Below are 23,604 nucleotides of genomic sequence, written 5' to 3' on the forward strand. Positions count from 1 at the left end.
ATACATATGCCAGATTTTATTTACCCATTCATCTGTTGATGGATATTTGGTTGTTTCTACTTTTTGGCTATTATGGATAATGTTATTATGAACAAGTAATAATGTTACTTGTATTCATGTACAAGTTCTTTTGTAAAAGTTGCTTTTTATATTTTTGTCTACAGTCTTTTGGTGTAACAGGCAGATAGGCTGGCTGTTGTGGGCCTGCTTTGTCTTCACCAGTACCAGAAGTCCTAGTCAATTTTAAATTGTGAAATTGGATTGAGCTTTAAATTCATGGAATCTTCCATGGTGAACCACAAATTTCAAGTTGGGGAATCCTGGTGTTTTTCTTTGGCTTTGAATGGAATTCTAGATTTTGGTGTAACCTTTGTTTTCCAGTCATTTTTAAATTGCGGTAAGGGGGGTTGTCACAGTTTGGTGTAGGCCATTTAACACAGGTGTTTTATGACTAGGTATTTGGAACCTCAGTGTCAACTAGTTCTATAATTGGAGCCTGGCTTTTCTAAAACCAAATAAGTAAGTGGATGTGAATAGAACACAGTAAACCAGTGTGAGTCCATTGGCGTGGTTAAGCATGGCTCTGTCCAAATGGAAATACTAAGCCTACCCTGAAACATGTACATCTGAAAATTACAAGACATGTAGTCTGATATTTAGATATAATTTATGAAGGGTGTGCTGCAGCATTTTGAGAGTTGAAGGGATTAAGGAGACAAAGAGGACTTTTACTAGATTATGCAAGATATGGTGTGGTTTAGATTAGGGTGAAGAGAACAGACAGATTTGAGATCATGTTTCAGGACTTGCTAATGGATTAGATATGGGAGGTATAAGGAAGGAAGAAATGAAAAATTATTTCTAGGATTCCTTGATTGTACAGCTGCCATTTACCATAGGGAGGAAGAACAGAGGAATAAACTGGGAAAGTGAAGGGGGTTAATTAGTAAAGAATCCAGTGAGCATATTTAGTGGATTCAGAAAAAAACTTTTGAACATTATGAGGGGTGAGGAGAAGTGTTCAAGTGTGGGGAGTGATTTGTTATACGTGTTAAGACAGCAGTTTAAAAAAAAGGTAGTGATGACTGGAGCTGTAGAGTAGGTATCTGTTTTTTGGATGTTGATGAATAAATAGTTCCAGGTATGTTATAGAATCAAAAATAAATTCTTTTACAAGTCTAGGTTTATAAGTTAGGTACGAAGACAGTTTTTTAATGTAAATTTTTACTTTTGGAAAATTCCACACTAAAAAGTATGTATCGACCACATAAATTATAAGTAGTTCCTTCACCTCAGGCTGTTTCAGGGTTAATTTCAGATATTTTATTACTTCCAGTATGTACTTAACACATAGGAACTTGAGAGACTATGTGCTCTTTGGATATTCTGTTTTGTTTTTTAAAACAGACCAACTAAACATGGACATTATGCATACATACTATTGATAAAACATACAGAGAATATTACATAGTACATGAATCAAGTGCTTATGTATACTTTGAGAACATTCCGGCTAATCCTTAAAATGTTACCATTTTTTACTACTTCTATCCTTAGTCTTTTGTACAAATTTTCTCTGCCTATCACCTGTGGCTGCCATTATTATTTACAAATGTGCTTTTACAGCAGTGAATTTAGGATTTCAAGCCTTTCTTCTAAAGTAGCCATTGCTTTTAATAACTGCCCCCCACCCCCGAGTTCTTTTACCAGCTTTGCTCATTCTGTTGGCTGTATTATCTTGACCCTTTTTTATCAATATATCACCTAGTAGAGAAAGAGTTTTTAGGAAAGAAGAAAATAGTATTCATTTCCTGAGACCCGTTCTTTTTACTAGTTTTTGGTTGTTTGCTTTTTGGTCTTTCCATTCATGAGTAGAAGAGGAAAGAGAAATTTAAAAGATTCTGGGTATTCATGAATTTTTTTATCCACAGATTTAGTGTTTTCTGAGACCATTTATGAGTGGTCCCAAGTGACCCCAAGGGTTCATGATATATAATAGTAATTTTGGTGAGGCCTGTATGAATTTGAATCTTTTACACCGTAAAATTGGTGTGAGTGGGTAAGTTGTACAGCTAATAAATGAGCATAGCCAAATGTCTAGCTTTTGAGTTAGGTTGATCATTGCTTATTTGCTGCCTCTGAAACAAGTTGGCAAGTATTTAAAAGCATTGATTCTTTATGGAGGAAGACTGGAAAGGAAGACTAAGTGTTAGTTACTTAGATGTGCATTCATTACAAAAGGAGTCTGTCTAGTTCTATTTTACAGCTTTATGCCTCTGATTAGTAATACTCTTGAAGGGATACTCTTTTTTGCATTCCTCATCCTCTTCTCCCCCTCCCAACCTCTTTCCCAAAAACGGTCATATGATTTCAGTCATGGAATGATACAGCTGGAAAAGATAATTAGGATATTACAGTTATATCTCATTTTATTATTGAAGAATTAAGGCCCATGGAGATTGAGACTTGGCCAGGGTAGTACAGTTAGCCTCAGTGAAACAAAAAGTGAAGCTTACTGCTCACTTTTGTTCTTTTTTTTTTTTAGTATATACTGCCTCTTCATCTATCGTTCTCCCTTCCCTCTGACTAGTATATTTGCTTTATTGTTTTTCAAATAAAACTTATACCATGTGCTAACATAGAACATTAGGTTAGTGGCTGTCTAACTGTAAATTGGTTTCTGGAAGAATTTGAAGTAAAAACTCCAGCCGTTATAATAACTTGTCTTCTCAAAGGGCCAGTAATTTTTTTTAAATTTTTATTTTATGTTGGAGTATAGCTGATTAACAATGTTGTGATAGTTTCTGGTGGACAGCACAGGGACTCAGCCGTACATATGCATGTATCCATTCTCCTCCAAACCCCCCTTTCATCCAGGCTGCCACATAACATTGAGCAAAGTTCCCTGTGCTATGCAGTAGGACCTTGTTGGTTATCCATTTTAATAGAGCAGTGTGTACTTGTTGATCCCGACTCTGTGACTTCCCTATCCCTTCCCCTCATAGGGCCAGTACATTTTTAAAGAACTTTTCCTATAGGAACATTTAAACAGATCTTTATAGTGTTATCTTACAGAGCTCAAAATTGTTACCTACAGGGAGTTTTTTCTTGGGTTTCAGTCTTGTATCCCAAGCAAGCCCTTTCAGAGTTAGAACTGTAAAGCTCTCTGGGAACCATCTAGCAAAAATTATGCTTAATAAACATCTTCCAGATTAAAATGTTACCTCTTGGGAGGAGTCCTGATTGTATCTGATTAGTATTGAATTCATTTACTTATGTGCAAAATACTCTTCCTCACGTGGTATTTAAATATGTCTTAGTTCACTTCACACCAAAAACTAATCCAATTACCTAAATTTTTTTCTCACCTCTTCTTATATAAAAGTGTATAGCAAGGGAAATGAAGATTCTCTACTACTTTGCGGCAGAAATCATCGCCACAGAGCAGATAATTTGACTGTGAAACTGAATTGCCTTGAGATGATTTCACTAGAAAAAGCTCAGTTTAAGAATAAAGAATATTATTAGTTAAATTGATACCATATTTATCTAAGGTTAGCTGATACCTTTGAGTTCAGCCTGTATTTTCTTTACCTGCTAATTTTAGTCTGCTTCCAAGCCCACATACCTTGTAGGGATGTCAGAAGGATTAATTATGAAAAAAACTAATGCAACACAAAAAACTTTGGATATTAAAAGAGTATTTTTATCTATTATTATTTAGCTTCATAATGAGTTAGTTACATTATCAAACAAAGGGATGCTAATAAACCTTAGAGTCTATACCTGATTGCTTTACGATGATTCCTTGAAATTTGAAATGCATGGGAAGGATGTTAAAGAATGGGGTATATTCAGTGTATCCACATTTAACTTTAAGTTGCTGTAATAGTTTTACTCTGCCACATAATTAAGGTACTGCAATTGTTATCTTAAATGATTTAGACTCTTTAATTTATGTATTTTAGACACTGATATTTGAGACTAAACTTGTAAATTCTAAAGAAATTAATGTTTTATATAGCAAAGTATGGGGGAGAGTACTAACTTGAAGAATTACGGATATTGTTGGGAAGGGAAGGGAGAATTTATTTTTTTGGCTTAATTGTTGCTTTGTAAAGAAAAATTAAAAGCTCTTTGTTTTTTTTTTTCCTTCTTTGATTTTCTTGGGGTGCATTCCAACTCCAGAAGGTAAGAATTACTTTATTCTAAAGAAGTATTATACAGTTATAAAGTACTCTTTTTTTACAAGTTTAATTGAACTTACTCTTGGATGCATGATGTTTACTTTATAAAACTAATTAGTCTAGAAACTAAGAGTGATATTAATGTGTAAATATTGGTTGTATATGCTTTTTTGGTTATTCTTTATAATTTGTAATAATCATTGGTTATACTTTTAAAAACTCAGTCTACATTTAGTTTCAAGATGATTATTTGACTTTCTAGCATTGGAATACCTAAAATTCTACAGACTAATAATGAAAATATTTAAGAGGTTGGAAATGTGTGAGCTAACACTTGCTGTATGGCTGTAAGATTGAAAATGTATGTTTATGCTCTTACTGATTTAGAGAGAGTATTGGTAAATCCTTTAAAGGAGTAACACTTATTTAAAACCAGGCCCAAAACAGGTTAAAATTCACCATCACCGATGCGATGGACATGTGTTTGAGTAGGCTCCAGGAGTTGGTGATGGACAGGTAAGCCTGGCATGCTGCAGTCCATGGGATCGCAGAGAGTCGGACATGACTGAGCGACTGAACTGATTGATAAATGCTTTAAAGGAATGACACTTACTTAAACCAGGCTCAAAACAGGTTAAAATTCTTAGTCTGAGTCTTCACTGAATTGGCTTTTTGTCTCCCATTTTAGATAAAACATTTTAGGTACACCTCTGTTACAACAGTTCCCATGTTAGAGGAGTTATATGCCTGCGACACTTGACAGTAGGAACCACATCCCTGTGTTTTCATTTCACTAGGATATGGCATGTTTGGCTTTCAGTTAGAGCTTAGTAGATCTTTTTAACTCCAGTTTAATTTCTATTCCATTAATTTTGTTTATAAGAAACTATTCATTTTTGAATTTTAGTTTATGGAGGAAACCTTATTTCAGGTCATACAGTTAAAATTATAATTTAAAAAATTTTTAAATAGGCAAGAAAAAATTTTGTTTTTTTGAGGGGGTCTTGTACTTGGTTAAATTCTTTTGGTATGAATAATAGGAACCAAATGTGAACAACTTTTTCAAAATGAGATTTATTTGAATATGGGGTAGCTAACAGTTTCAAAGGAAAGAAACAGGCTCTGGAATTAAGAGAACTAAGTTAGATCAGGCAGCTGACACTTGAAGGATGGGCTCATCAGGGCCCTCCAGCTGGGATGAATTAGTCTATGTCTACTTTGCTCGAGGTTAAAAATTCAAGGAAGACTGGCCTAATGTCCAGGGATGGTGAGACATCTTAATGGACAGTCCTACAAAGACTATTTCCAGTGGGGTAGGGCGTAGTTCCTCAAAGCAAGATTGCATGTTCTTTTCTGGAGGAAGAGAGAATACATTGACTAGGCAGAGACAACAAATGTCCACGACATTGCTTACTGTAGAAGATAAGAGTACAACAGAAAAACTTAAGCCCCAACAATTGTAAGAACTGTCTCTTTATACAGATGTTCCCAGTGGTAACGTTGTGTATCACCACAGTACAGCATCACAGGAGTGTATTGCTTTTGATACAATCTACCTGGCTTTATTTATATTCATTTATGTATGTAGGTTTGCGTGTGTGTGTGTGTATGTATGTGTTTTAATTCACTCTGCCCATCTTTGCCTTTTAATTTGTATATTTATGCCATATTTAAGATAATTATTGATATTTTAGAGTTTATGCTTGCCATTCTGTTGTTTTTCCATTTGTTTCCTCTGCTTCTTGGTTCTGTTTTTCTTTTCTTGCCTTGCCATGGGTTATTTTTAGGATTCTGTATTAGCTTATTTATACTGCATTTCTTTGTGTCTCTGCATAATTTTCTTAGTGTTTGCTCTGGGTATTACAGTATATACATGTGATTTATCACGTATCCACATTTTCCTATATGAGCTTTACCATAACTCTTAAGTTACTTCTCTGAGTTGGAAAATGCCAAGAATTGGTACAATTCATGTATTTCAATTTACTGTTTCAGAACTCTAGAGCTCGATATGATGAGTGTCAAGAGTGACAGTTCTTGTTTAAAAGCAGAAAATAATGGTTATCAATAGCTTTAGCTATTTAGGTAATTAAAGTGAAAGTTGCTCAGTTGTGTCCGATTCTTTGCGACCCCATGGATTGTAGCCCACAAGTCTCCTCTGTCCATGGAATTCTCCCGGTAAAAATACTGGAGTAGGTAGCCATTCCCTTCTCCAGGGGATCTTCCTGACCTAGGTATCAAACCTGGGTCTCCTACATTGCAGGCAGATTCTTTACTGAGCCACCAGGGAAGCCCATTTAGGTGTGTAATCTTTACTGTTAAATGAACAAGAATACCAGATAGAACAGAGATAGAAAATTACAACAGATTCTTACTTTCTGATGTACTTAATCAAACCTGATAAAATTTTATTCTTCTCTAGCTCATTTCTTTCAGGACTGTTTCTGTAACTTAGGTTGACCAGTATTTTGTTTCCAGTTTCTGTTATCCATACTAATTCTTTTACTTCAAGTAATATATCCTCACATGTGACTGTCTATACTTCTTTAGTTCAGAAACATACTGCTTTTTTGAAACTTGACCCAGCCAGTTAAGAAATGTTAGTATCTTGATGAGCTGAAATAAAGGCAGTTTATATTTCTTTATATATGTAGCTGTTAGAGTGACCTTTTTAAGCAACTTGTTGTAGTGAAACCAGTAGAGGAAATGGCTGTGGACTGATAGGAGTCAAGCACTTTATATTCCATATATTTACTTTAAAATAAAGCACAGAAACACTGGACTCTTCCCCCCCGCCCCCACCCCCCGCCTTTTGAAATGATTTTGCTCATATCTTACTGGTAATGGACAAGCTACACTTTTTAAAAAGCAATAGTGGGAAAAAAGACAACAATAGGAAGGTGAAGAGACTGAAGATTTACAGTGAAGTATTGAAAGGATAGTGAAGAAGATTTACAGTGAAGTATTGAAAGAAACTGTATAAACACAGTTTCTGAAGGATCTTTTTGTTTCTATGACCTCCCTCTCTATGCTATTCCTAGATTGCTGTCTTATTTATTTTGTGCCCTTTGCTGCCCTGTTCAGACTTCTCATTTTGTGGTCCCAACTGGGCCTCCTCCTCCCAGCATGCCTGTGTAAAAGTTTATCTGCATACCCTCTTACCCTCTCTCCAGGGGTTTTATTTCCATTTGTTTAACAACATGTTTGGGAAGGAAAATAGTTTGAAGAAACTAGTTCTCTAGAGAATAGATGAGTAGATGCTACTTTTTACATTTAAAACCTACATTTATTTCTTTTTAAGAAGTAGATTAGTAGTTCACCCAGATGAACTTCTCATTGGAAGAATTGCAGGTAATATGACCAAGGGAAAGCAAGCAAGAGGTTTTAATGAAAGAGTTTGTAAGAGTACATACACAATGTTTCAGTGAATTTAAAGCCTACCGAAACTATTAATTTAATGATTTCTAAACGCACCATTTTCCATCATAAGGACACTGTTGTGTTCAGTTTGCTTTGTGTGCTCTGTCAGGGTAAGCATGCCACAGATCAGCTGTTGATTTTAAAGTTATGTAGTGCTGATTTTTTTTCGTTAGTATGTGGGTAATGAGTGTGTGTGTGTATGTATATTATGTGAGTGAAAGATTCTTACGAGTTTATTGTTTTTTCACATTTAATATTGACCTGCTGCTGCTGCTAAGTTGCTTCAGTCGTGTCCAACCCTGTGCGACCCCATAGACAGCAGCCCACCAGGCTCCCCTGTCCCTGGGATTCTCCAGGCAAGAGCACTGGAGTGGGTTGCCATTTCCTTCTCCAATGTATGAAAGTGAAGTCGCTCAGTCATGTCTGACTCCTAGCAACCCCGTGGACTGCAGCCTACCAGGCTCCTCTGTTCTTGGGATTTTCCAGGCAAGAGTACTGGAGTGGGTTGCCATTTCCTTCTTCGAATATTGACCTGAAATAGGGTTTATTCAAGCATCTGTTTGGGGAACTAGATAATTTTACACCTCTTTTAACTTTGAAACTCAGGAGTCTATTATTTAATCCTGTTGAGATTCAGGATATTAAACTTTGAAGGAAAAATGTAGAGTGTGTAACAGTTGAGTCAGAGATAGGTAAGCTGATTATGTCCTAGTTTTGACAAGGCCATTCTGTAGGAAGGAGTACAGAAAAATAAACAAGAGATTAGGATTTAAGTTGAGATAAGGCAGGGTGGTCTGTTGCAAAGTGGAGTATCTAGGAATAAGTAAATAAGACTGGAGTCATTTAAAGCTCTTCGCCAAAGGCTTGAACTGGGGATAATAAATGTTGGAAGACACTGGTGAATTTTGAGGATGAATTGTAGAAGTTTATTATATTAGATTTCTTTAGCTTAGTTGCTGGAGAGAGGATGCCAGTGAGGAAAAGAGAGGCCAAAAATCTGAAAAAGTAGACTTCAGGGCTTCATGAAGAGTCTTATTAAAGTGCTTGAAGGGCTGTCATCTGAATTAATGAAGAAGTAATTTCTTTTCCTCTCCACTTACAAAGATGGTTTATTACAAGGTCATTTAAGCAAATTCAAACAGTAGAGAAAATCACACAGAGGAAAGAAAAGAACCTCCTAAATTTTCCACCATGATGACCACTGATTTACATCATAAAATCAGGACTGATAAATGGAGTTAGAGGAAGATGCATTTGGCTTAACTTAAGGAAGAATTTATGAATAATTAGAAACGCAGAGAGTCTCCACCAGCACATTATAAGCTTGTGCAAAAGACTGTTTAGGATGTTTTAGGAGGGGATATAACATCTGTAGGAAAATGGGCTTCATGACCTGTGAAGCTCCTTGTCAGCCTATGGATTTTACATGATTCTTGTCTGTAGATGTTTGCACCTGAGAGATGGTTTTGTAAAGTGAAAGTAAGGTAAAGGATGATTAGAAGTTGTAGGATTTCATTTGACCCAGCAGTTCCACTTCTCTGAATACACACAAAAGAATCAAAAGCAAGGACTTGAATAGATCGTTTTACACCAGTGTTTATAGCAGCATTATTCACAGTAGGCAAAAGGTGGAAAAAACTCATGTTTATTGACAAATGGATAAATAAAATGTGGCATGTACAGTCAATGGAATATTTTTCAGCCTTAAAAAAGAAGGAAATTCTAACATTCTACAACATGAAATGAACTTCAGAGATATTATACTAAATGAAATAAACCAGACAGAAGAGGGAAAATACCATATAATTTCACTTCCATGAGAGACCTAGAGTATAAGTTATATAGAGACAGAAAAGATTAATAGGAAGGTGGTTGCCAGGGGCTGGTGTAGGGGGAAAATAGGGAGTAGTTTTGTAAGGTGAGAAGAGTTCTGGAGCCTGGTGTTGTAAATTGTGAATGAACTTAAGTGGAAGTGAATTGTACACTTAGAAGTGGTTGAGATGGTAAATTTTATGTTATCTATGAAACTGCAGAAGTGTTAGTCGCTCAGTTGTGTCTGATTCTTTGAGATCCCAAGGACTATAGCCTGCCAGGCTCTTCTGTCCATGGTGATTCTCCAGACAAGATAATGGATTGGCTTGCCATTCCCTTCTCCAGGGGATCTTCCCAACCCAGGGATCGAACCCAGATCTCCCGAATTGCAGGCAAATTCTTTACCATCTGGGTCATATTTTGCCACAATAAAGTTGTAGGATTTTGTTGTAATTTGAGTAGGATACGTTTTTATATAATGTGGGAGAAACAACCACTGTAGGAAAGAAGAAAAATGGCTGAGGTAGAGAGGGGATGAGCAGAGGTTACTTCTTTAAACTTTTATAGATGGTAATTTTTCCCTGTCAAATTTAAAATATAGGCAGTGATAGAAGGTTGTAGAAAAATATGAGTGAATTAAAAAAAATTTCTGCCTACAGTGTGATGATACAGAATCAGTATAACAAGTGATAAGAGTGCTATAAGGGTCTTCAGAATTAGGAGAGTTACAGAGAAGATTAAAAAAGCTAAAGATTTTGACTGAGAGTTGATGGGCCTTGTATATTTATGAATACTTTTGCAGACTTCACTTACAGTTTTATTTGTATCTTCAAGCTCCAGAAAGAAACTGAAAATGAAAGAAAGCAATAGTAAAAATGTCCAGACTTTCAGTGGAGAAATTTGGCAAGATTAGTTATGGGAAAAATTATCAGTTAATTTTTAGAAGAGATCTTTAGTAAAGTCTAAACCTAAGTTTCTGATTCTGTTCAGTTCTTAAGTTGATAGCAGAATTGCAATTGTGGCTAAATTTTTTACATTACTGGACATGTGAAATGTGTACCAACTTGCCTCATCTCCCTGGTGGGAGGGAAATCTTAATTAATCATAAATTAAACGATAACTATAGTGTGTGTATATGAGTGCACATTGGGAAATAAGGAGATCATATCATTTGGCTTCACTCAGTCCCAGTTCATTTATTTTTACATTAAAAGGTAAGAATGTGTACTTAGGAAACTTCCACTTTACTTTTTATATCACCAGCACTTACTGCTGTGCAGTTACATGGTAACTATTTGGTAGATGTTCAGTGAATGAGAAATCAAGTTAGTTTCTTTTCCACATCATCTTTTTCTAAAAAACTTTTATTGAGGTATATTATGCATGCCATAAATATCACCCATTTTGACTCTATAGTTCAGTGATTTTTTAAATAAATTTACTGAGTTGTGCAGCTATCACTGTAGTCCCCAATAAGATTTTTCATACTTGTATACAGTTAGTACCAGTTTCCACTGCCATCCTCTAATTTCCTTTCTGTCTCTGTTGGTTAGCCATTTCTAGACATTTCATTTCAAATAGAATCATATAATTTATGGTCTTTTGCTGTTAATCCATATTGTAGCATGTGGATTAACCTCAAAAGACCATAAATTATATGATGAGATGGTTGGATGGCATCACTGGTGCAATGGACATGAACTTGGGCAAACCCTGAGAGATGAGGGACAGGGAAGCCTGGTGTGCTGCAGTTCACGGTGTCGCAAAGAGTCGGACATGACTTGGTGACTAAACAACAACCATCACCATATTGTAGCATTTATCAGCACTTCATACTTTTTCATTGGTGCATATTGTTTTTATAGATTTCTTATATATGATGCATATTTTTTAGCTTTTTATTTGAATTTCAGACTTAAGAAAAGTTGCAAAAACAATAAAATTAAAAAAGCAGTATATAAAAATTTTTATGTTACTTTACCTAGGTTGCACGAATGTAAGCATTTTATATACTTTATCTGTCTAGTTGATGTTTCTGAAATGTGTAAGAGTAAATTGTAGACATGCTGCCCCATTCACATTTAAACACTTCAAGAGTATACTTTCTAAAGGCAATATATTCTTATGTAACCACAGTGTAATTGTCAAAATCAAGATATTAATATAATACTTTCTAAGCAACAGACTTTATTTAAATTTGACAGTTCTTCTGCTTATGTCCCAATCCACGATCACACTCCTTTAATGTAAGAACATTCTTTTAGTCTTTGTCTTTCATGACCTTTACATTTTTTAGAGTTCAGATCAGCTATTTTGTAGACTGTCCTTCAATTTAGGTATGTCTGATGTTTATTCATGATTAGATTCAGGTTGTACATTTTTGACAAGAATGTCAGAGAAATATGTCATTTTCACTACATCATATCCAAAAGTATGTGATTTCAGCTTATCCCATTATTGGGATATTGGATTGATTACTCCAGTCCCTCAGTTTATGTGATGTCTGCTGTGGTTTTCCATTAAAAAGGTATAATTTTTTCCCCTTTGTAATTAGTATCTTTTGTGTAGAGGGAGATACTTTGAGACTGTGTAAATACCTTGCTTCTCATTATGTCTTTGCCCACCAGTTTTAGCATCTCATTGTTGTTTATCTATTGCTGCTTAACCGTATTAGCATAGATTTAGGAGCTTAAAACAACACAACGTTTTTATCTCAGTTTGTATGTGTCAGCAGTCTGGGCATGGCTTCACTGGGTTCTCTGCAAGACTGTAGCCAAGGTGTTGACCAGGGCTTGGTTCTTATTTGAGAATAAGAGAAGGATTGGAGAAGGAACCACTTCTAAACTGTGTGGTTGCTAGCAGGATTCAGATCCTTTATATTTATCAAAATGGAGTGCCTCAGTTTCCAGCTGGCTGCTGGCTAAAGGCTGCCCTGAGTTCTTTGCCACCTGGGCCCCCCCCCAACCTAATATGCTTCCTCAAAGCCAGCAAGGGAGAGTCACCTTGCAAGAATACTGCGATCTTTCGTAATGTAGTTACTGTTCTGCCCCCTCTGCTGTATTCTGCTGGTTAGAAGCAAGTCACAGGTCCTGCCTACACATCATGGGGAGGGAATTACACAGGAGGTGAGTAGAAGTGGTGATAATTAGGGGGTCCTTTAAGAGTATATCCACCAGAATGTCCACTGATAATACTTGTCTGCAGTGTGGTGGCCACACATGGTGGTTTTCTAATTCTGTAATTTCTTTTTTGTTAGAATTATATGGCAATGAATTATCCCCCATTCATTGATTTGTTCTTTTATTTACATTAGTATGAACTCATTGGAGCTTCTCAGGTGGTGCTGGTAGTAAAGAACCCCCCTGCCAATGCAGGAGACGTAGGAGACGCGGGTTCTATCCTGGGTCAGGAAGATTCCCTGGAGAAGGAAATGGCAACCCACTCCAGTATTCTTGCCTGGAGAATCCCATGGACAGAGGAGCCTGGTGGGCTACAGTCCATAGGGTTGCAAAGAGTTGGACATGACTGAAGCGACTTAGCACTTATGAGTTCATGCATGAACTCCATAGATTGTTCGTTTATTCTCTGGGTTATTTTCTACTGTATTTGTTTATTTTGTTGCTTGAGTAGTAGGTAGCAGTTTAATCCCTCCCTACACAAACAGGTAAGAGAAGTCTTTTGCATGGGTGCCTAAACAGGTTTGTGATATAATGAGTCATTTATCAAAATAGACATTTGAAAATTGAAAATATATTTTGACATAACAAACTTTTCAAGTTGTTATCAAAATGTCATGATTGCTTTTATATTAATATTATTCAAGGGAATTGCTAATTTTCTCCCTAAATATAACTATCCTATAATTGAAATGATTAAATGTTTTGGTAATAATGAACCATACACACTCATTCTGAAACCACTGGATCCTCCCACCCAGCTTCTTCACCTTGGGCTTGTCTCTTGATCTTTAAATGCTACGCATAGACATCCCCACTCTTTGCATTTGTGAGCATCAATGACTGACTCTTTTTGAGTGTGTCTCTTCTAGTACTTGGTGAACAAATACCTTGGTAGTCAATGTGTCTTTTCTCTTTTGACGTCTCTCACTTCAATCTGTGTATAGTCTCTATACCCCTTTACCTGCTGTTCTAGTTTTCGTTTTAACTAGCGTGCTGTTAACAAAGGAAGTGATTTTGAAAAAGAGCCTTACTCTCTTTTAGAAGTTACATTGTTTTAAAATTTATTCATTTATTTTAGAGTATTTACTATAAAATTTTTGTAAAAATGGTTCCTAATAGCCAAAACCAGGTCAATCAGTAATGAAAAAATAAACACTGGAAAATACCTGAAATTCAGTAACCAGGAATTACCACTGGTTGATTACCACATTTAATTGAAGAAACTAAGATAATTGCTGTACTAATTTTTTCCATGAAGATTAGTAATATACTTCATTTAGGGTATTAATTTCTAAATGATCTCTGAAGTTGAGGAAAAAGAAAATAGAACAATTCTGAATGTGCATTATCACGTGCTAAAAAAAATAGAAAGTATTTACATTTCTCTTTTATCACCATAATTCCAACTTTTTTTTTCCCCCTCTAAATGTTTCTCCACTCCTGAGTTTTCTTTCTTTCTTGGCTAGATTTAAGTTAATGGATGATCTTTTCCCTGAGTTCTCATGGACTTAATATTTTTCTATTACTTCTTTGTTTGAGTGATATCTTAGCTAGCTAGCTAGATAGATAGATTTTTTTTTTTTTTTTTTTTACTGTCTGGCATTGAGTATTGGTAAGAAGGCAGATGTTCCCTGCATTATACTGGGCTTATCAGTCAGTTTTTGCTGCATAACTGTCTTGGTTTCAGTGGTTTATAACAACAGATAGTTCCTTTTCTTCTTCATGTCTTTAGAGGAGCTGGAGATTAGTTATTGCCTAGGCTTGGCTGTCTGCTGTGGGTTCTGAAATCAGTGGCCTGCTCTCATGGCAATCAGGAAGTCAAACTGTGCAAGCAGCTGCTATAGCCTCTGGTTCTGACATTTATGTTACCATTGTATTGATCAAGTCTTATGGCCAAGCCCAAGAGGGGCAAGGGAATAAATACATTTTATTTACTGTAAGGTGGCCTGATAGAGGGAGTGAATGATTACCTAAAAATAGTAATGTACTCTGCCCACTTTTGCTTTTCATGCCTAGATTTCAGCTTGATTCTTTCTTAATCCTTGAAGTTCAAGATTTAGAAAAAAATTCAAGATAAATATTTTGGAGTATCTTGGGTCAGTTAGGCTGTGCATGTTGAGTAGCATGTTGCCTCTTCTTCCATCATTCAATATACACTGTTAATTCATACACATAAATTAATTTTCTCATTGGTAGGAGGGAGTTGTCACCTTTGAATATTCTCCTATATTTTTCTTCTTTATCCTTTTCATATCTCTGTCAGTATGAATGCTTTTGATCTAGATGCTTTGTCAGTTACGATATTTTCATTTGTAAATAACAGGAAATGCAATGTAAACTGGCTTAAACATTAAAGGAAATTAATCATGTGATAAAAGTGAAAATACCTGGCAAAAGTTGATCCAGGTGCTCTGGCAGTTTGATCAGAATTTTGGCTCTGCTTCCTTCATTTTTGTTCCATTTTCACCAGGTTCATCCATCATAGCTGCAGATGGAGCCTGTATGCTTTGGGGTTTGACTATAGAAGAAAAGAGAGAATCTGCTTCCCAGAGCTTCAGTGAAAATCACATGCTATTGAATCTGGCTGGTCTACAGTAGAGTCACATGTTAAAACTTTTTCATGACAATATGTGTAGTTATAAATGAAATATATTTAGGAGAAGTATTGATTCTATACATTGAGATGGCTTCCATAAACAAGGTACTTAAGGCTGAAATCTGAAGAGTGAATTAATTGGAGCTTCTAAGAGAAAAGGTGAGGGTTATCATTGCAAGCAGCAGCATTAACTAGTACAAAGGCCAAGAAGTCAGAAGAATTGTAAGTTACAAAATGAAAAGAAAACTAGAGTAGGCCAGAGCAGAGAGGGTGCTGCAGGGGTCAGATTATTTTGATAATTCTGGGCTTTATTTTAAGCACATTGTGATATTATGGGTCAGTTTTCAGCTGGGCAGAGATGGCACAATCATACATATTTTTAAAAGGTCACTGGCTTCAGAGTGGAGAATTGATGACGGTGAGTGAAGTTACTGTCACTTAAGATAGGTAGGGAACACTGGAATATTAGGACACTGGGGTGGGAAATAAGTGAAGGTAAATACCACAGTTACTCAGTCACTTCTCTGTTGCATACACTTGCTATATGTAATTAAGATTCTGTACAGATTATGAAGCAGATAGTGTTTCTTCTATTTCACAGATGAGCAGATTAAGGATATTTACTGACTTGCCCATGATATACTCAGATCTGAACTCTAAGATTGGTCTGAATATATAAATCTGGCTCCTTAGGCCACACAGTGGTCTCTTTTCATGAGTTGCTATGTTTGTTTCCTCTGAGCAGTGTTAATTATAGGCCTCAGGTCTTTCAGCCCTGCTGGCTACTGTTAACCCCCTTTACTGCAGAGAGAATCAAATAAGGCTGTTGGCAGTATGACCGAAGTTACTTCTGTTCTTAGGCCTTGTGTATGATGCATCTTGGTATATTTCCTTCGTGAAGTGTATCAGCATAAAATTATAGCACTACACTTATTCCTTTCCTTGAGAAATGCTCCCCACCCCCAACCCCTACTCCAACCCCAATCTCTTAAACATGGACCAAAAAAATTAGAAACTAAATTATCTCATGATAGTTATGTAATCTTTTGAGGTATTCTTGCTTCAGCTGCTTCAAACCCATATTATACTTACTTGACTTGACATCAGTATTGATTTCCTCTGTACCAGGGCTTTATCACCCATGCAGGGGCTGTCTGTTCCTTCAAGTTACTCAGTTATTTTTATTTAGTTACGTCATTCTGGAGTTACTTCCCTTGAAGATATATTCCTGCCATCGTGGGCAGTGTAGCCTATTTTACTTTTCTGCCATTGCTTCATTATTCATAAAAATGAATTTTTCAAGGGTTCTCTGGTTTTTTATATTTTCCTGAAATCAGATCTAAATTTTTGTTTTAAACAGTGTTAGTCTTCTGTATATCTTATGGGTTTTTGAAACTTTCATATTTCCTTCCAAGGAAAATTACACCAGATTTGTGAGGAAAAGATGATGGTGTCTATATCTGTTACCACATCTTTTCACCAGATGTGTGTGCCATTTACTTTCATTTTATGGGTTTTACCGTAAGAGATTTTTTTGTTTTGGTTTGGTTGGCTTGGGGTTTTTTGTTTGTTTTTTTGGTGTTTTTTTGTTTGTTTTGTTTTGGGTTTTAGGTACTAAGCTCTAGATGAGACTATATGTTACTTTCTCTCAGACCTAAAGTGCTGTGTACAAGCCTCCAATCTCCATTCCATAATGCCAAAATCCAAAATGCTTGAAAAAGGTTTTTCAGTCTTTTGGTACCAAACTTCCCTTTGTCAGCAATTCTCTTCAACTGTTTTTCCTACTTCGTGTGAATATTCATGTATTTTACTGTATTTGGTTATAGGATTGCTGCCCCCGATCTCTCTGGTGATGTTACATAGTATATGGCATATCGTGTTGCCTTTCAAAAATCCAGATGTTTATGTCTGAAACAATTGGCCTTAAGTTTTGGGGTCAGGGATCGTGCACTTGCGTCTGTATTGGTAGCGCTGGTTGCAGTGTGCCATGGCAGTTTGTTCCCTTGTCTAACAGTCCTGATAAACTTTGAACAAGAAAGCTTTCCTCCTTGGAGCCACAGACCCTAGTTTATTGAATACTTAATAAACAGTACTAAACAGAGTGGGTACTTAATACTGAAATTGAATACCAAAAATTAGGGCAAACCTTTTACCAGATAGGTTATTGAGCTACAGATTATAGCATGTTTTCTTTTTACTTAGTTATATGTTCTTTTTAAGCAGTTTCTTTCCTCTTCTGCTTCTTACTGAAATTTTGTCTTCACCACTTACAAAGCACTATGTGATCTTGAACCAGCTTACTTATTAACACCTCAGTATATTCGTTTGTTCATTTGTAAAAATGGTGTAATAATTTTGCTTACCTCAAAGGATTGTTGTGAGGTCTAACCAGAATGCTTCCTGGAATTTAGCACTCTTTTTGCTGTTAATGTAGCTGTTATTGATTCATATCCTGTTGGTTACCTTACTAACATATGGTCAGCCATTCTTTTATTGACTTTGAAGTCATTTTCAGTGCTTTGACACTTTTAACAATGCTGAAGTTAATCCTTGCATGTATGTTTGTAGGTCTTTGTGGTCTTATTTTGGGGGAATTGATTGAAGTGGGGTTGTTGAATCAGTAGCCCCTAATGGTTTTAATTTTAGTGGATACTTCCATGTTACTTTCCTAGGACGGAATTGAGGTGGGGAGTAGGGGGTGGCAGTTTTCAGTCCCACCAGCAGTCTTTAAGAGTGCTTATTTTCCCGTAACCTTACCAGCAATGGGTTTTATCAGTTCACTTTTTAAAATGTAATGATAAGCTTATGGGAAATTATAAGAATAGTCCTGTGTATACCTCACCCTGCTTCCTCCAGTAGTAGCCTCTTATATATAGCTGTAGTATGATATCAAAGCCAGGAAACGGACGCTAGTACAGTACTGCCAACAGAGACTTGACTATATTTGATTTCTCCAAGTCTGACCAGTGGTGTCTCAGTTTCATTGTTTTCCTTTAACCACTGTTAAGTTTGGGCAGCTTTTCATGTATTCTGTTGGCCGTTTATACTGCACGTTCATATCCTTAATCCATTTTTTTCTAATTGGTTGTTTGTGTTTTCCTCAAAGAAGCTCTCTTAGGATTATTCATTATTGTCTGTCATTTGTTTTACAGTTACTTATTCTAGCTTTGTGTGTTTTGTGTAATTTTGTTGATGATATTACTTTGCTATACAGAAATGTTTATTTTTTATTTAGTTATTAAGGTTTTCTTTTGTGGTGTTCGAGTTTTCTCTCTTATGTCAAAAGTTTGCTCTATCCTGTAGGATGCCACACATTTCCATTTAGGAAAATGAATTGATTGCAATTACAAAGGAAAATTTTATATATAAATTTTCTACAGAAGTTTATTATATAGCTAAAACTCCAGAAAATATGATAAATGAATATTAACTTCCCTGGTGGCTCGGTGGTAAAGAATCTGCCTGTAATGCAGGAGGTGTGAGTTCAAGCCCTGGGTTGGGAAGAATCCCTGGAGAAGGAAATGGCAACTCATTCCAGTATTCTTGCCTGGAAATTCTCATGAACAGAGGGGCCTGGTAGTCTACAGTCTATGGGTTGCTTTTAAAAGAGTCCCACACAACTTAGTGAATCAGATCAGATCAGATCAGATCAGTCACTCAGTCGTGTCCAACTCTTTGCGACCCCATGAATCGCAGCACGCCAGGCCTCCCTGTCCACCACCAACTCCCAGAGTTCACTGAGACTCACGTCCATTGAGTCAGCGATGCCATCCAGCCATCTCATCCTCTGTCGTCCCCTTCTCCTCCTGCCCCCAATCCTCCCACCATCAGAGTCTTTTCCAATGAGTCAGCTCTTCGCATGAGGTGGCCAAAGTACTGGAGTTTCAGCTTTAGCATCATTCCTTCCAAAGAAATCCCAGGGCTCATCTCCTTCAGAATGGACTGGTTGGGTGTCCTTGCAGTCCAAGGGACTCTGAAGAGTCTTCTCCAACACCACAGTTCAAAAGCATCAATTCTTCGGCGCTCAGCTTTCTTCACAGTCCAACTCTCACATCCATACATGACCACTGGAAAAACCATAGCCTTGACTAGACGAACCTTTGTTGGCAAAGCAATGTCTCTGCTTTTGAATATGCTATCTAGGTTGGTCATAACTTTCCTTCCAAGGAGTAAGCGTCTGTTAATTTCATGGCTGCAGTCACCATCTGCAGTGATTTTGGAGCCCAGAAAAATAAAGTCTGACACTGTTTCCCCATCTATTTCCCATGAAGTGGTGGGACCGGATGCCATGATCCTCATTTTCTGAATGTTGAGCTTGAAGCCAACTTTTTCACTCTCCACTTTCACTTTCATCAAGAGGCTTTTGAGTTCCTCTTCACTTTCTGCCATAAGGGTGGTGTTATCTGCATATCTGAGGTTATTGATATTTCTCCCGGCAATGTTGATTCCAGTTTGTGATTCTTCCAGCCCAGCGTTTCTCATGATGTACTCTGCATATAAGTTAAATAAGCAGGGTGACAATATACAGCCTTGACGAACTCCTTTTCCTATTTGGAACCAGTCTGTTTGTTGTTCCATGTCCAGTTCTAACTGTTGCTTCCTGACCTGCATACAAATTTCTCAAGAGGCAGATCAGGTGGTCTGGTATTCCCATCTCTTTCAGAATTTTCCACAGTTTATTGTGATCCACACAGTCAAAGGCTTTGGCATAGTCAATAAAGCAGAAATAGATGTTTTCATAGTCAATAAAGCAGAAATAGGTGTTTTTCTGGAACTCTCTTGCTTTTTCCATGATCCAGCGGATGTTGGCAATTTGATCTCTGGTTCCTCTGCCTTGTCTAAAACCAGCTTGAACATCAGGAAGTTCACGGTTCACATATTGCTGAAGCCTGGCTTGGAGAATTTTGAGCATTACTTTACTAGTGTGTGAGATGAGTGCAATCGTGCGGTAGTTTGAGCATTCTTTGGCATTGCCTTTCTTTGGGATTGGAATGAAAACTGACCTTTTTCAGTCCTGTGGCCACTGCTGAGTTTTCCAAATTTGCTGGCATATTGAGTGCAGCACTTTCGCAGCATCATCTTTCAGGATTTGGAATAGTTCAACTGGAATTCCATCACCTCCACTAGCTTTGTTCGTAGTGATGCTTTCTAAGGCCCACTTGACTTCACATTCCAGGATGTCTGGCTCTACGTCAGTTATAGACAACAACATATTAGAATTAGTAAACTTTTAATCGAGTTTCTACATAGAAGATGAATATTCCAAAGCCTGTTTTATAAGTCTTTTTAAGTGATCTTATGATAGGTCTAAATATAAGAAGGAGAAGGCAATGGCAACCCACTCCAGTACTCTTGCCTGGAAAATCCCATGGATGGAGGAGCCTGGTAGGCTGCAGTCCATGGGGTCACTAAGGACTTAGCGACTTCACTTTCGCTTTTTACTTTCCTGCATTGGAGAAGGAAATGACAACCCACTCCAGTATTCTTGCCTGGAGAATCCCAGGAACGGTGGAGCCTGGTGGGCTGCGGTCTATGGGGTCGCACAGAGTCGGACACGACTGAAGCGACTTAGCAGCAGCAGCAGCAGCAAATATAAGAAACCATTATAATATAGATAAATATGGAATCGTTATGTTACACACTTGACACTAATATAATATTTTATGTCAATTATATCTTGGTTTAAAAAAGGCCATGGAAATATGTTCTTTCCATGACTAAAATTCATTCTGGTACAACAGTATGGAAGGAGATTAATATTGTTTATTTCTCTTTGTGTTTTATTTTTCCTCTCTGTTTTACTTCTGAACAGGCTTGTACTAAGCGAAATACATTAAAATTTTTTTTTCAGCTTTATTGAAGTGTGTTAACAAATGAAATTGTAGGTAAAATAAAATCTTTACAGAATACTTTTGTGATACTTCTGTGAGAGAAATTTTTCTTGACTTAAATGTTAGATGCTGAATTGAGATCAAGAAAATTATAAAATTGTTTTTTCTTTAGATATCTGGAAATTAATTTTACATCCATTTTCTCCATGGTCACCTCTCTAGATTTATAGACTTTTTATAGTTTATTGGAGAAGGAAATGGCAACCCACTCCAGTATTCTTGCCTGGAGAATCCCAGGGACAGGGGAGCCTGGTGGGCTGCTGTCTCTGGGGTCGCACAGAGTCGGACACGACTGAAGCGACTTAAAAATGTGTTTTGTCAAATGAGTGTTGATCCATTAATTTTATCTTAATTCAGTGTTACACAGGCTCTTCAGAGACTAGAAACTAATCATTGTGTTCGTTTTGTTTTGTTTTTTTTGACAGTGGAACTTCCCCTCTTGCATGCCTGAATGCCATGCTGCACACAAACTCCCGAGGTGAAGAAGGCATCTTCTATAAGGTTCCAGGTAGAATGGGAGTATATACTTTGAAGGTAAATATTTTTGTTAAGGAGTCATTTTAAAAGTGAAAACAGGAAGTGACTATATATAAATAATACTTGAATCATAGAGACAGAATTCTGTTCTTGAAGAGCTTACTTTCAAGAAGAAGTAAAAATTTCAATCCCATGTCCAGTACTTTTTTCTTTAATTAATCTGTAGCCATGTGTAGGTAGATTGGAGAAGTAACTTCACTTCATTCTCTGCCACAATATTATTTTGAAAGGATGAATTGAAAATTACTTCCAGTGACTTTTTAAAGGGCCTCACATCATTTAAATAATAATGAGTGTTACCGTGGAGCATATAGCTTTAATGCTTTATACTACTTTCTCATTTAATTCTCCGTTACAATTCAGAATTGTGATTATTATTTCTTTATTATAATGGAGAAAGCCGAAGTTCAGAAGATTGGATTTTCTTGCCCAGTGTTGGCCAGATAGTATTAGAGCCAGAATATGAACTCAGATCTGACTGAATTTCCATTTTCTTTTTACCATAACAAGCTTGCTAATTTCTAATTCCTGCACTAAAAAGGGATCTTGACTTATCATTGTCCTTACAGTTATAAACAGAAAAACCAACTCAAATGAACTTGAGGAAAACAGAGAATTTATTAGTTCACATAGCTCAAAGTTTTAGGGAAACTCAGCCTGAATTCAGGAGCTCAAATGATTGTCATCAGAAATGGGTCTCTCTGCTTTCTTTTGGTTTCATTCTAAGGCAGGCCTTCTCCTCATCTACATGACTTCACTCACAAGCCCCATTCTGCACGCTGTAAGCCTGGGGGGAAAGAGTCTCACAAACTGAAGCAGGAGCCCTTTTAGTTAGTTCTGTTGTAGCTTAATTGGTATGGCTTGGCGCAAGTGCCTGTACCTAAACGATCACCTTTGCCAAATGTATTGAATCTTCTGATGGCTGCCCTTAGGTTCATGATCACCCTTGATATGAAGGTGTGGTTAAGCCCTCTCTATCCAGATGGACTGAGGAGAGCGTTATTTCTCAAAGGAAATTTATCATCAGTGACTTATGTCCACATGTGTGTGCAACTCTTTTCCCCTCTTACCTTTTTAGCTTTGGTTATAGTCATCACTGTGCTTGGTGGTAGTGTGTAGCATGCTAATTTTTAAAAGATCTAACTCACCTTTAATACCTTCTTTTAAAACACCTTGTTCAACTTCTTAGGGTTACAGGGATCTAGCCCACATGGAGCTTTCTATGTTTCTTTTAGGTTTGAGCTGTTGTAGACCTTCCATATTGTTAAAAATATTTATTAAATGCCTACTCTGTACTGGACACATAGAGGCTATAAAGAAGGATAAATTAAGGTTCCTGATCTCTTAAATCTCACATAGTTACTGAAATAATTAGTGACAGAATGTACTGTGCTATAAAGTGCTGTTATAGTGTAGAGAAATAAAGATTCATCTTGAGTAAAGGAATTTATAAGTTTTTGTTTTTATTTTTGCTATTTTAAAGTTGTAAAATTTGAGTTGAACTTTGGTAATGGGAGGAAGGGCCTTCCAGGACAAGGGGATAGGTTAAGCAGAGGCACAGATAAAAGGATTCAGAATGGACTTGGGAGTAAATTGGAGTGGTTAGACCATAATCTGTGTGTGGGCTGGTGTGGTAAGGAGTCGGGGTGGGGTAAATGTTAGGTGAAGAACACACTTTGGAGGCTTTTGAAAACCTGACTCAGCAATTGGAGAGAGGAGGAGGGAGGGTAGTCATGTGTTGAGGAAGTGGCAGAGGCTTTCAGGAGAATAGCATGATCAAATCCATGTTTAGGAAGATAATTCAATTAGGATACACTTAAGAGTTAAGCAGGGAAACTTGTCAAAAAGATGGTTATGATTGTTTTGAAGTGATAATTGGGCTATACTATGAGAGTGATTGGGGCTTCTCTCGTGGCTCAGAGGTAAAGAATCTGCCTGCAGTGTGGGAGACCAGGGTTTGATCCTTGGGTCAGAAAGATCCC

General features: G+C 36.8%; 1 protein-coding gene across 1 annotated transcript in view; it reads left to right on the forward strand.

The window, feature by feature from the left end:
* ASXL2 (ASXL transcriptional regulator 2) overlaps positions 1–23,604 on the forward strand; it is a 113,718-nt gene that overhangs the window by 50,920 nt on the left and 39,194 nt on the right. The window contains exon 3 of the mRNA XM_055540741.1: positions 21,511–21,619. Coding sequence (XP_055396716.1) covers positions 21,511–21,619 — 109 coding nt within the window. The remainder of the gene's footprint in view (positions 1–21,510; positions 21,620–23,604) is intronic.

This window comes from Bubalus kerabau, chromosome 11 (genome assembly GCF_029407905.1).
Source record: "Bubalus kerabau isolate K-KA32 ecotype Philippines breed swamp buffalo chromosome 11, PCC_UOA_SB_1v2, whole genome shotgun sequence".
Classification (NCBI taxonomy): Eukaryota; Metazoa; Chordata; class Mammalia; order Artiodactyla; family Bovidae; genus Bubalus; species Bubalus kerabau.